Source organism: Eutrigla gurnardus, assembly GCF_963514095.1.
Source record: "Eutrigla gurnardus genome assembly, chromosome: 11".
Classification (NCBI taxonomy): domain Eukaryota; kingdom Metazoa; phylum Chordata; class Actinopteri; order Perciformes; family Triglidae; genus Eutrigla; species Eutrigla gurnardus.
Genome location: NC_139925.1, coordinates 26,641,065 through 26,656,233, shown reverse-complemented (window position 1 = coordinate 26,656,233; position 15,169 = coordinate 26,641,065). Strand labels below are relative to the sequence as shown.

The following is a 15,169-nucleotide window of genomic DNA, read 5'->3' as shown; positions in this document are numbered from 1 at the left end:
AAAAATTTAGGGGGGGCATTACATTTTTTCAGGGGGGCAAAGTTTTTCAACCTACATTTTATTTGCTTCAGGCAGAACAATGGCTTCGTGACCACTGCTACAGTGCAGAGAAGTAATTTTCCTCTTACTAAAAAGGGGCAGTTCATCTCAAAATCTAAAAAACAAACGAACAAAATAGTGTAGTGCTGTGTCCATTTATGCAACTCCAGCATTTATTCAAGAAGACCAGCAACAAGGTTTATGGCATTCAGATAGCACCATACAGCTTCACTTCTACTGGAAACGTCAGCACTGATGTCAACCTGAACACTGAAGTAAACATTCATACTGGGAGAGGTAGCTCCAGCAGCTAGGGAGCTACCTCTCCTAGCATGAATGTTTACTCCAGTGTTACTGTTGACTTCAGTGCTGACGTTTCCAGTAGAAGTGAATATCGCTGCTTCCTGCTCGCTCCCGTTCGCATCCTCACTTCTTGTCCGCGTATTTTTTGGGGAAAAATACGGATATCCATACCGAACACCACAGCTAAATAACTTGTTGTTAACTCAGTGACCCGCACCCCCAACACCTGTAATTGGCCAGCACGTTTGTTCGTTGATTGGATTGGTTGAATTGTATGATCGACAAACCGAGATAGGAATAGTAGAGAGTTGGCCACTTCGAGGTAAAAAACACAACCCAAATAATTTAAACAGCTTCCGGCCCAGGGCGGCACGGCTGACTCTGTGAGCGGCCCGCCAATGCCCGCCCATGCCGCCGGGACTGCCCTAGCACTTGAATTTGAAGGGTATGGTACCACTGGTGGGGGGGGGGTTATGGTCCCCAAATGACCATGTGGGCACTTGATGATCTTAATGGGATTTATACCAGATAAAGATACATATTTGTTCTTTCTTTTAATGAAATAAAACCTTTGACTATGAAGTTCCATAATATGAATTTTATTCTTCATAATGCACCATTTTGGACATTTTTTCCAGAAGTCTGGAATGTAGATCAGGGAGAATTTAGTGATGATAAAGCATGAAAATAGTGGAAATAACTTAGTATTATTCTCAGTGATGGCAAACAATTAAATATTTAGACTGCTGGCCATTCATTTCCTGAAAATCACAAATTAACCCCTTATCCCCGATGAAAGAGACCCGCCTGTGACAAGCGACTTGCAGCACGAGCAAGTCTGCAGGCCACTGATGCAAACCATATTCTGACACAAATGGAGATGTTTCAATGGGCAAAAGAAAACATTAAGAACATTATATTCTTCTTTGTTAGTGCAGAAGATATTAAATAACACGAGGAAACGTACGAATTGGAGAGACGTTACGCCTCGGCCAAAACGATCAGTGGAACACGATCGCTTCATTGCTTTATACCAATTTCCAAACATAAGATACGGATGAAAAGAATATCACAGGATACAATATTCACAGATGTCGATGCAGGACAACAATCGGATTCAGAACACTTGGATACAGAACCCGGAGGGAGAACACCCAGAGGCAGATCAGCCACAAAACCAGCCAGGAAAATACATTGCCTGTATCTATGATGATGACTGGTTCATTGGAAATATTGTTGAACGTTCAGATGAACATGGTGATGTTTTTGTGAAATTCATGAAGCTTGTCAACAACATCCTCACATGGCCATCAAACCAAGATAGATTATAGTGTCTTGAACTATTATCCAAGAAATTGTTGAAGCAGTGACATAATTTTGTCATGGTCATTTTGGTCAAGTTTGTATTGGCGAGCACTGCGTCCATAGATGTCTGGCACACTGACACAACAAATGATATGTTGGAATGGCACCCAACGGGGGATCTGTCTTTGGTCCGATGGCCATGTGAGGATGTTGTTGACAAGTAGTAAGACAATTACTACTGACAAGCACTACTAGAGCAGAAGTTATGGGCCTCCAAAAATGCCAACAAATGAAATGCAAAGTTCCAATGTGTCAAAAAGGGGTGTGGCACTTGAAATTCAAATGGACGCCACGGGCAAACCGTTTGAGATATTGACTTGAAACTTCAGATTCCTTTGTTTGGTAACATAAGGCATATTTTCACCACTTTTCAGCAAAATCTGAGAGGTGTCATGTACATGGGTGGCTGAGTTGGCATGGAATGACCCTTAATGCTATGCATCAACAAATTAAATCAGTTGCTTTGTTTTTTTATTCCAGTGGATTAGACGCAATGAGGCAACAACCTCTGGTTCAGTGTGGTGGATTCCTCCTCAGCCAGCAGTACCTTAAACTTTGTTCTCTCTAATTGCCACCAGGGGGCGACGCCTCTGGTTGAACCACCCTACTTCTCTCTTGATTTATTATCTCAGTAAACATTGGAAACATGATTTACCAATACCAAGTAAAATTATGACACGGCTTATTCAATTTAGCCTATTCATTTAATAATAATCATCATCTGACCATCCCCAGATCGTCGTCTGTCAGCACAACCATACCACATAGCATGAGGTTGATGAAGCACATCACACTTCGGTTCACTGGCTGCAAAAATTCCAAGATGGCGATGGCCAAAATGCTGAACTCAAGGCTTCAGAACCATAATTAACAAACCAACGAGTGATGATGTATGATGACTAAATCCACTTCTTATATAGTTTCTGGAAGCAACACAATCCACATGGCTATTCATGTCATCGCAAGGCCTTTATCCACTAACGAGCACTGATGAAGTCATATCACTCCACAAGGCCCGTAAGGTCGGGGTTCAAAGTGTCAGAAAAATGATCCAAATCAATATAAAATCAACAACATATGGACTTAAAGGGAACCTTTTGACACCTTTTATGTATTTGTTTTATTGACAGAGAAAGCTGATCTCTCCTGCAGAAGTTGGCTGTGCCTACATGTACCAGGATGCATTGCACGTGAGTAGCGACTTCACTATGTCTGATAAATAAACAAAATGAACTTTCACTGAAGGAAATATTCTCAGTCCACCTTCTGATTTAAAGTTTCTCTCGAACACCGAACTTGAAATGTGTCAGTGGAGCCGATGGATCAGAGCTTGAGGATGTGTCCTGTCTGTGTCCTGTCTATGTCCTGTCTGTGTCCTGTCTATGTCCTGTCTATGTCCTGTCTGTGTTATTTCTTCGGATCATTGATGGATCATTTATTGTCATTATCTAACACAGGGATGGGGCATGAATTAATCGGGACATTTTAGATCTTCCCATGTCAAATGGTCAATTTTAAAAAGTAAACAAACATGAGTACTGCTGCAGCATTAAAAGATGGGACATCAACCTGCATAATTTAGATTATCGTAGGACATATCTAAATAAATACTGTCGGTTTCACAACAAAGAACCCTCACGCCTCCAAAAATGAAATTAATTGCAATTATGATTAGGAATATATTTGCCATTATGTTCTTTAAGTTTAAAACTAAATCACTAAAAAACTGAATGTATTGCAAGCCAGTGCATATTTAAAGACAGATGCTAGTCACAAAGCTGTGGAAAGCACTCAATGATATGGGTTTAATGAGGTTAGGGATGGGGCATTAAATATCAGCCATTGAAATCAGAGGAAAGGCCCCCGCTTCATGGCTGACTAAGCAAGGTGGAGCTGAAGCATCACAACACATGGTCCATCATTGGCCCTGCTTTTTCAACTGTGCTCTCATTGTTCAGGCAGAGAGAGGACGACTTTACATTTTCCAGGAGTAGAAGGAAACTTTTTTTTCTTGCTTTCAGAAAAGAGACACAACTTCCTTTCCCAGAACAATTTATCTCTCTGCTTGACAAGACTCCCTGCTATATTTACCCAACTAAAATTGCAGATGATATACTTCCAGCTGCAGCTCTATGGCACATGGTCCTGTCAATCACACTAGTTACAACAGAACAAGACCGCCAGCGCAGTGAAACCATCAGCCAGACAGAGAGAACGAGAGACAGAGACAGAGACAGAGACAGAGACAGAGACAGAGAGAGAGACAGAGACAGAGACAATCTGGAAAGAAAGAAAGCGAGAAGAGAGGGGCTGAGAAACCTTGCAGGGACTAACTCTTTGCTTTGCTGGTTGGCTTTAGTTTGAGGGAGTGGAGATACACACCAGAGTGAATGGAATTACTGGGCTTTCATTAATCAGACAGCTGGGCCGCTGTGATGCCTCAAAGCAGCAGCAAAACACAGCCCACCCACAAGATTTCCTACCAAAATATTGCTGTGATTCTGTATGAGAGATCTATTAGGTTGTTACGCTGCTGCAAAAACAAAACAAATTGATCAGTCTGTCAAGCACACAATTGAGCTCTACTGTGGTGATTTGATCTCCATTTTGTCTTTCATCAGGGCATGGATGTAACATTTCACAGACTGGGTGCAAAGGGGATTTGGGCTTATGGATGCAACAAGGCTTTCAAACATCCTTGACATGGACTCATTACTTCATGCAAATGACCGGAAAAGAAAATGTCAAATTTATATTCAACTTCCATTCTAGTCAAATAGAGTAACTGTAATGGATTGGGTTTAAGTGAAGGTAACAGAGGAACATAGGCTTTTGGTGATTTGAGTGTTATAGCGAGAGGAAAAGGAGAGAGGAGGGTTAGCCAGTGTGGTGGATTCCTCCCCAGCCAGCAGTGCCTGTCCATCTCACAGCGGCAGAGGCATTCCCTGGAGGGAGGCAGCAGCGGTGGGGGCTCAGACTCCATGTGTTGCATCTTTCCCACTGCTCACGGCTTCTACAACTGGAGCTGGAGGGCTGTGGGAGCTGCCAGGACTCTCATTGCAAAGGCATGACAACATGCAGGATTGTCCTCAGAGCAAGCTTGGGTCACTTAGAAGGGCTGCTTGGACTCACAAATGATCCGTCACCACACTGAGTGACAGTGTGCTTCGCGTAAAGGACGACCACGTTCTATTCTAGACCCCGACCAATTTATCAGATGGATGATTTAATCAGTATCGGTGTATACCCAGGCTGATATGCACGGATAAAAAACATTACATTTTAAAGAATCGAACATAGAAAGTATGGCTAGCATAATTCTGAAATGGTGTTTTTACATAGTTTGCCCCACAGAGAGCGCTACTACTTTCGATCGTCATACAACCTGAGCATTGCATGATAACAGCATGGAAGCTACAAAGTTACAAATGAAGTCGTCTATTCTAACTGCAAACCCGACAATAACGGAAACTGAGGGAAGTGACCTGAAGAGAAGAAGCCTGGCTGGGCCGCTGTAGTTCAGAAGGGTAAAGCGGGTGGACCACAAAGTTGGTGGTTCGGTCCACAGCTCTACTAGCAAATGTTTCTATTTACCTTGACTGTGATGAAACACACTACAGATACAGATGGTACACAAAACTTCCATCATACAAGAAGCAAGTCCACAAGCAGTCTCTTCATTATATCTGTGTTAATATGATATAGTGTAGGATATAGGGCAGTTTGCTTTCAATAACAGATCACTACTATTTTGAAAAATACAGATATTAGGAGTAGAGCCATATATGTTAACTGTAGCTCAGAGTAATGTGACTGCAACCTTACAAACCATTGCACAGCTTGACATCTTTACTTTTTTGCACTCTACCTCCACACACCATTTACTTTATCATAACATGGAAGTGGTTGCGAGACAATATTGACAAATGTGAAAGTCTAAGGCATTTTTCAGTGGAAATCTATTCAGCACAGCTGATCAAATATCTCCTTACTAAACCGATAAAAAGGGGAAAAGTCCCTTTGTATAGGTTGCTGATGAATTGGCACCAATAGATTGTTATGGGTGAAACTGGGCTCCCATAGTGGCCGATGGTAGTACAGCCTGTAGTCATGCAGGGATGTGCATCACCGTTTTGCAAGGACGTTGCATACAGTCATAGTGTGGATGTATTTTAATAAAAGTTACCAGATATAAGGCAACTTTATGATACAAAGTATCATCATGATAAGGTTGTTGATTATAGTAGAGCATACGTCTTTTGACATGTTAGCAATGTGTATATGGGGGCACCTCTGATAGTTAAATTACATTTAAATGAATTTAAAAAGCACCAGAAACACTACCGGTACTGTGACAGGTGCGTGGTGGGCGGAGCAGCCCCCATCATATATAATAATAATAATAATATATCATATCATCATAAATAAGATATAATATCACCAAGGAAGAGCATTTTAAGTTTATTTTTAAACAACTGAGGTTATTGTGATTTATTATTATTGTGTATGTTGAGATTTAAATAAAACAAGCATTTAGTTCAAAAAATTATCTTGATTCCTGTTTATAGTCATAAATATATGACTGTATATGGGAAGTGTAAAGAAAAGGTATAATATGTGTATTATTGCGGTGCCAAAAGGTACAGTGAAAGATTTCAGGTGCACCTAAATGAAAGTTAGTCTCACTCTCAGTAGTGCGACCAATGTAAAAAGGTTAGCCTGGAGCCCGGACATACCTTTTATGTGGTTGAGGATTTCCTTCAGGTGGCCAAAGCTGTGAAGTAACGGGTCCTGCTCTTCGTCCTGGGCAGAAGAACAAAAAGGTAAGAAGATGATGGCAGTGTGGGAGGACAACTCAGACACCACTCACAGTAGAAAGTCATCTAATACCTGAATGAGGGGTACTATGAACCAAATTTGAAATTCATTCAATAAACCCTCTATGAGGAGTTCAAAAGTGTTTGCATGAATTGCATTTAAAAACTCCAAATGGCTGACTTCTGGTTGGGCAAAACTCATGAAAGTCAATATCAAATATGTCTGAATATTGGAGTAACTCTGTCCCAACTAAGGTCATTAGGGGACACGATGGAGCCCGCTAGCTGACAGAAGATGCACGAAAGTGTTTCCTTCATCACTGACAAACCTGAAGGTATCAACTCCCGTTTCCTTCATCAACATTTCCTGCCCCAATCACCCCATTTTCAGCTGTGTTACCACAAGTTCTGTTGAAGAAAACATGTGGACGTTGTGATTAATTCGTTTGAAACCGTCTTCTATTCCAGTTGATGTCATGCCCTTATAAGAAGTTTGGGATGGGGTTTCCCCGTCTATTCAATACAGTGAATACTTCCCTTTCCACCTTCTGTCTGTGATGATTTCCAGACTGCTTCTTTTCAAAAACCTGGCCTGATACCTTTATCTACAATAACTACAAAGCAAATTGTAAACGTTGTTTTGCTTACGAAATCATAGAAAATTACGTTTTATAACAATGTTTGAAACCGTCAGTTTTTTTTTTTTTTTTTATAAATCATAGCACAGAAAGCTCCTTTCAAAGCTCTCAGCTCTTGACTTCAAAGGAAAATGAATGCGTATTCTGACTTAAGTTAATTTCTATATTTTTTCAATAATAAGAAAGCAAAACAACACAATGTATATCGTAACACTATACTACATTTGGAAAAAAAAAGAGATTTATTAAGTCTGTAGACCTGACACATACTGTCCCTTCTACACCAGCACCCACTGACAAAAGTGTGAAATGAGTTGTGTTACTTAACTGAACTTACCAGTGGCGTGTGGGTATTCCATCTAGAGTTCCTCTTGATAGCTCCAACAACAGTACTAATTTCACCCTGGACAATGTAGATATTCTTGTCCACCATGCTGCTTTTCTGAGGGCAAACAGAGGAGGAGTTGGTTGGTTTGACAGAAATCACGTATAGTCCCTCGATAGAACTATATTGTAACAAAAATCAGATGTCAAGATATCATGGTTCATGGTTATCATGGAGTTGTCAGCTCTAACAGGTTACATTTTCGTCAAATCTGTCACAGCAGAGACCTTTAAAGGCAGAGTAGGTCATTTGGAAAAACCACAGAGACTTTGAACACATTGCCGAACCCAAAAAAGTCCCGCCCCCTTCGTTCAGACCTCCGTTCAAAGCCACTCCCCCAGAAGACCGCATTTGTTGCAAAACGTATATAATTATATATAATTTCAAAATAAATATTGTCTTCCTGTAGAGATCCTGGCCAGCACATCACATTTCACCGACTTGTTTGGTACAGATCCCCTGCAAAAACCACACCATATACAAAATTACATTTGACTACTATGACCTAATGTGTTTTTCAAAGAAAATAAGAACAGTGATGTAAAATGTATTATTCCTCTTATATCATAAATCATGTTGCAATATTGGCCAAATAATCCCAATTTGAAACCTTTATCAAAATGTCTCAGCCCTAGATTTGTATCTATATTGTATAGAAAATTATTTTATTGGATTATCGATCACAGTCATCTAAATTCACTATCTAGCAAAGATTTCAAAGGGGCAGATAATGGTAATTATATTTGAGAGTACATGAGTGGATGTGGCAATCATTTCAATCAATCACACAAAAACATTTGAGTCGATCGAACACACATAAAGGCTATGTAAAACATTTGGGCTACTTAACTAGTTTATACAAAAACACATCATTTACATGAGAGATTTGCCAATATTGGCTACTATAAATAATGTACTAAAGACCAGCAAGTTTCTAATGGCAAACATATACTCCAACAATTCATGTGCATTAACTGCAATTGATTTTAAGCTATGGATAAATAATCATTTAGACTTATTCTATTATGAACATGTGAAATGCTGCAAGAAGTCCATGAAAATTAAGTCATCAAGCTTAAATTCAAACTATGAGCTCTCACCCTAAAAAGAATATAAGATCTAAGAAACAGCAAATTCCCATGTGTACCTTGACAATGCCTCAAACCAATAAGGATAATCAAACAAAATCAAAATGACATGCTGTTCATATTTGACAAGCAGTATACCTTAAAATGGGTGGATTAACCTTTTTCATTGTGTCATGAAAGCCAAGCCAGATAATACTCTTATTTTACAGGAAGATTTATGAATGTAGTCATGAGGTGGCGGAGGCCACATTCTTTTAAATTCATGGTAAGCAGCCTATTTAAAATAATAAGAAGATGGAGGTATAACAGGTAGAGGCCAGGATGTAGAAATACAGTTATAGGCTTATAGCTGATAAGACTGATATATACAAGTCTTCCCAAGCGATTAAGTTTTCAAACCACCAAATCCATTCTGAATCAGTGATGTTGAGTCAGTCCTGTTCTCATATTATACATCCCAAAGTAATACAGCTGCACAGTGCACACAGCCGTAGAGCAAACTTAACAACAAGTGGGTTTAGATCAAATGTTTGAGAACTAAATAGCTTCTGCATTACAAGAAAACCTGCCTGCATGTAACCATTATCCTAACCAAAATAATTTTGCTTCACAATATTATCCTGATAATCATCAAAATCCTTAAAACTCTTAAAAATGGCACTAAAACATGCTGGTATCACTTAACATTTTGTAAAGTAACAAATATTTGTATTACATCACAGAGAGAACACATATTTGTATAGAGAACATCATTTCTAGTGAAAAACAAATAAACACTTTTAAATAAGGTAATTGCAAATCATAAGGTCTCCCTGCATGAATAAATTATGAACAAATAAAAAATGGCAACGTGTGAGTGTGTTACATGATAGTTTGGTTTGTTTATAACCGGCAAATTCTCTACCATGATAGCAAATTTGACAGCTTTCCAAGTCACACATGAACATTTTCACGATTATTCCAACAATGGAAATTCACATGTTTTTTATCCTGCTATACGACAAAAAGTATATCATCCCATCTCTAATCCCAGTTTACCATCAATCGCTTTAATGTAATTTTTCAACAACATCACAACTCTTTCCAAAATAATGAACACGGTCATTCATTGTGTTGCTGTTAATTAATCCCACACATATAGACAGACAGTTCCTGCATGTTGTCTCACTACTGCTACTTTTGTGAGCAGGAAACATGGACGGGTTCTGCAGGGTTCCTGTGGAATGGTAAGACTGTTGTGTCGAATGTCTGGGTGTACAGACAGGAAAACAAGGCCGCTTCCACAAAAATGTCTCAATCTTAGAAATGATGTTGAGTTGTACTCATTCAACCTGTAGACAAAATAAAAGGTTTACATGTCTCCTCTTCAGATCATACTGCATGAGTACTACATGTGAATGACAGCTAAGGGGTCAGGCGCTCCCTGTTTTTTAGGATAGCAATGTTAGCTATCTTCATTAAAGAACAGCTTATTATTCTCAATCTTTGCATGATAAGAGCTTACCTACTAACACTGACGACCAGTCTAGCAATGGACACATGAACTGTTATTGAGTAAACGCAAGACTTCCTCCCTTCTCCTAGATATCAACGCTATCAACCAGCTGGACGTCAGCTGGTTAGCACAACATGTTGGCCTGTAACTTTGTAAGGAATACAGAGAAGTCAGAGCTCCAGAAACACATGTTATATAAGTGCAACATAATACAGTCATAAAATAAAGGCTGGTGATTAAACCCGGGGAGTTAGTTGGCTGCCAGGTGAGCTAGGAACGTGCTAGGTGGCTAATCAGATTAACTAGCTAGTCAGTGTCTTCTACTTAGGGGCAAAGCTAAGTGGCTAGCTCTCCTGCACACCGAGGTGGAGAAAGATCGCAGAGTCCTCTGGAATAAAAAACAGAATAAGACGACACATGACTACTACCTTCATGTAGGTAATAGCCGTCGACGTACTGAAGAGTTTTTTTTTTAAATTTGCATGACGTTATATTACCTGCACAGAAACCTCACGGGTAACTACTTAGCTTGCGAGCCAACTGGCTAAGGATAGTGTTTGTCTTCGTAGACAACCGTGGTTTAATCCCTTGGTTTAATACGACAAAGCATCAATTTGCAGATATATGTAAGCATGTTTTCTAGTTCTCTAGAAACATTAATATTACCTGTGTGTGGCTGTTATTTCAAAGATGGAGTCCTGCTGTAGCGAATGCTAGCCTAGCTCGTCCAGCTAGGAGGCTAGCCGGCCAACAGTGAATGGAGAAGACCAAAGTTCAGTTCACTACGACAACAGGATAAACTGAAAAGTTCGGACATTCCACTGCGTGACAACGTAATATTTCCAATTCCCACTTATACATTCACTCTCCAAAAAATGCTCCACAAGTGAATAAATTGAGCACCTTCCTGCAGCTGTCAATCTGGTCTTGGTAAACACACTGACGTGGAAAAGCTCTGTAGTCTCAACCTAGCCTGGTGACAGAGGTTTGATTGACAGGCTACGAAACTGATTAATTTGCGCGTAATATAGGACTTTAAATTACAAAAACATACTGGAGAATTCAAATTGAAGTTGTGTTAGCGTTTGTGCTATTTTTTAGAATCGTATTCACTGACAAGGATTCCCAAAAAAGAAAATATCATTTGCGATGTAGTGAAATAGGGGCGGGACAAAGGGAGCCCTGCTGGTTGTGATGGGTTGATGACGAAAGCACAGAGAGCAGCTCCATTGAAGAGAGCAGTCTGACAACCGAACTGTGTGCAGGCCCGTGTTTCCTTTCAGTGAAGAGTGAATCTCTCTTCATAATGTATACACAATTGGTCCTTTATCAAAATTGTGAAAATATATGTTACTAGTGTATCTTAATAATATGCCCCACGCTCATCTGTTTTGCCCCCCCTTGTTCAAGATAGATACAAGTGAAAAAAATCAATCAATAAAGATATAGCCTTTTCCCCTATGGGACAAAAAATGGGTTTTTGCATTAATGCATTGCAGCTTGATGACATTCTAAGGAGCTGGACAATATTGTTTATGTAAACAGCAGATGAACCCAGTTAAATTGTATCAGATTATACTGCCTCTACACATGTTTTTATTTGGTAACATGAACATACCTCAGTAGATCGCTTAGCACGGAGGTTCATTCTTGATGTGAAGTAAAGTCATTATATTAGGTCAAAAGGGTTCAGGGAGTGGATGATGAATTTGTCTCAGAATTATGTTTGGGTATTATTTAATCAATTAGTTGGTAACCAATTTAAAGTTTATATATCAGCATATATATCTGAAAAAATGAGCTCGCATTAATCCTGCCAAAACAATTTGTACATCTCCTTAAACTGATTCATGTTTGAAAGTTGCTGCAGTTCTACATGCATTCCATTCCATAAATTCACCCACGATTTGTAATCCACACAATCTTTAACATAGTACCTACACACTGTTTTTTTTATGTAGGTTATGATGTAGGGGCGGGGCTACATTATGATTGACATGTCGCTACCATGGCATCGTTACCGATGCAGTTAGCTACTAAGATGACTTTAACACTTAGATGTAAAGTTGACCTTGAATTATGAAGCTAACTTTGTTAGCAGCTTCACACCAGAATCCAGATGGATCCAGATCCAGTAAGGGTGCTGCTCTGCTGCTTGTGTTCATCAGATCCACCCGTCGTTCCTCCACAGTCCAAATATGGTCACTTCCTTCACTGGTTGTAAAAAATTCCAAGATGCAATGGCCAAAATCCATGATGGCAACGGCCAAAATGCTGAACTCAAGGCTTCAAAACCATAGTCCACAAATCAATGAGTGACAATGTGATGACTACATTCACTTATTTACAGTCTATCATTTGTCTTAATCTATCTCCACCTACTTTATGATAATATTACCATTTATTTTTTAACTCATAAGAAATTGGGACTTTCTGGGATTCATCGATGTGTTCTTCGTCTTGCTTTTCTCTTGGCTAAGTGACAATTGAGTTGTCCAAGTTTTCACAGTCCACAAAGTGTTTGACTGACACAAGGAAATGATAATATAAGTTTTAAATGTAAGCAATATTAAAACATGAATATCATGTAATCACATTTGAATTATTCTGTGCTTTAGAGTGATTACAATCACTGAATTATTAAAGAATAATATTCCAGTTATCCCTATGAAAACCCTTTGGACAGTTCATGCTCCAGCTTATGAATGGGCAGATTTGGATGGTTGAGAACATTTGGTGCATCTGGAGTTGATTTCTCTTGCTTTTCCTCTGAATAGAAAAATGGTGAGACCATATATGAGATTTAAGAGAGACCCATTGACCCGTCTAAGTTGTGAATAGTTTGCAATAATCCTGTACCTCTACTTTGTGTTTGTATTTGTATAAGTTTATATGTAATTTCAGCCATATTTGTAGAAACACATAGATTGAAATGACGTGTGAAAAAGAAGAACCCCATGTAAACAGTAAAAAGACAATACAAATAAAAAAACAAGTGCAATAACACTTAATACTTTCATTGATTTACCTCATTTAGCTTTTTATAAAGTTTGACTTGAGTTTATTTCAATTTAAGTAGGTTTTTTTCAATTCAATTCAATTTTTTTATTTTTTGAAAATATGTTTCTTGTCTTATGTTGAAAAATCAACCAAAAAAAAAAAGTGTTTGCTTTCTCTCGATGGATGGCTCCATGTAGCAAATGCACAGCTAAAATCCGACAACCTTTAATCTCCGAGCCATCAGAAGCAGCCATTTGCTCAACGCCTACACACAAAGTATTGCGCGGTTTTAAGCATGTAGAACCCCTGTTTGCTCTTTGCAGAGTGTTTGATCACCTGGGGCATTGGTAATGCTACATTTCATCAGCAAATATATGCATGTCATATTCCACAGTAACAGATATGTCTGCAACACTGAGGCAATAACAGCTTCCTTTATCTGTGTTGTTTTTGAGCTAAAAGGAGCATGCAGCCACAGATTGATTCGCCTAAAGAACCTGTTTCAATCCCCAAAGTATGTTTCTGAGAAATCATCTTTAATAACCATAAAGTTGAGTTGCATATCCTCATTTGATCCACCATATCCCTCTTCAGCTGCATATGAAACAGCTGGATTTTTCTTGATTACATTTCCTTCATCCAAACTGAAAATATTTACGTAAGCTCGTGTTTTTGCTGTGAGTCTGTTCATCATTAATTACAGACGTGACAATAGGAGCAGGGAGATTCTTTTTCTTTTTGACCATCTCATTTCTCTGAAATCCTTCTGACGAAACACCAAAATGACAAATGTTTTACTTTGTGAGACTCCAGGTGAGTGATGCCTCTGTCATATTGTGTTTCTGCTCGTTGATAAACATGTCCTGTTGTCTGGTAAGGAGACAAGGAATCAGCATGTTGGCTTTAAGAAACACACAAACATAAACTCAGACACTGTGATATGCTTCGTGTTGCAAAATGGTTGTGTCATATTTGGCGAGTCTGTTCTTGTTTGAAAGATGTGGAAGTGATGAACCGAGGTTGTTCATCACATGTTCCTCCAACATTCTTGGAGAAAGTGCATGACAGATGATAATAATTGAGGAGTGTTCTTCACCGTTCGGTCTTCAGTCTATCCTCTCAATGTTACTGAGAAAGAAAACAGACAACCACATTCTGTATAACGTGAATAATGCGTCCTGTAGGTTTATGTTGTGGCCGGTTGGGAATAAAACATGGCACCATACTTGTGAAATTCATCTCTGCATCTACTGCTGCGAAGCCATGCCAGCTGTGCCTACATGTACCAGCATGCATTGTGCGCGAATAGCATCTCTCACCTTTGACAACCATACATTTTTCCTCCTCTCTATACCTACAATCGAGTGTTGAACAAAACGAAAGAGTTTTCATTCACGCTTTTAAGATGTTGAGGGTAGTCAGTCTTTATGTTAAGCTAGGCTAATGATCCTTCGCTAAGTCCCGCCCCATGAAAAGCCGACTGGCCAATCAGCGCGTAGCATCGTCCGGCTCCCATCAGGACTTGACAATGATTTGTTACACAGATTCTCATGCAGTCGTTTTAGGAGTTCAGGCTGGTTCTAGTGTATTTGGAGCTAGTGATGGTTAGTGTGGGCTTTAGCTTCTGTCTTTATCTTTTTAACCTTTGACATCCTGGATATAGCCTTCAAACATACATATTGTAGATCAATTGTATTATCCTTCTGTCTGCTTCTCTCTGAAATCACTGTTGTTTTTCCAAAAATGTGATAATATTTATTCAGTGAGTGCATTAGTGTCAGCGTGGGCTCCATTGGAGGTCTGACAGCTTGATGGGGGAGGCTCAAGCGCTACATTTTGTGCACACGACACATAAATACAATAGGAGTATATGGGACATTCAATCACTGTCACAGAGTGGCGGCTATTACCAATGCTCGTTATGGCAAGTGGCTAGTTAGCTAGCTTGGGTCTCGTGCTGAGTCTAATGGTCTCTCTCACGCCTAACCGCTCCAGAGAAGGACAAGATACCTAGCTAACTAGCATAACTAACCTAACCG

At 39.4% G+C, this 15,169-nt stretch overlaps 1 protein-coding gene across 2 annotated transcripts in view; it reads right to left on the bottom strand.

Moving 5' to 3' along the window:
- Window positions 1-11,069, bottom strand: part of gbf1 (golgi brefeldin A resistant guanine nucleotide exchange factor 1) — an 86,751-nt gene extending 75,682 nt beyond the window's left edge. For both annotated transcript variants that reach the window (XM_084021592.1, XM_084021593.1), the window contains exons 1-3: window positions 10,797-11,069; window positions 7,500-7,604; window positions 6,444-6,510 (exon numbers count right to left, since the gene is read on the bottom strand). In XM_084021592.1, the coding sequence (XP_083877718.1) occupies window positions 6,444-6,510; window positions 7,500-7,595 (163 nt within the window). In that variant the 5' untranslated portion in view covers window positions 7,596-7,604; window positions 10,797-11,069. The remainder of the gene's footprint in view (window positions 1-6,443; window positions 6,511-7,499; window positions 7,605-10,796) is intronic.
- Between the last annotated feature and the right edge of the window lie 4,100 nt (window positions 11,070-15,169).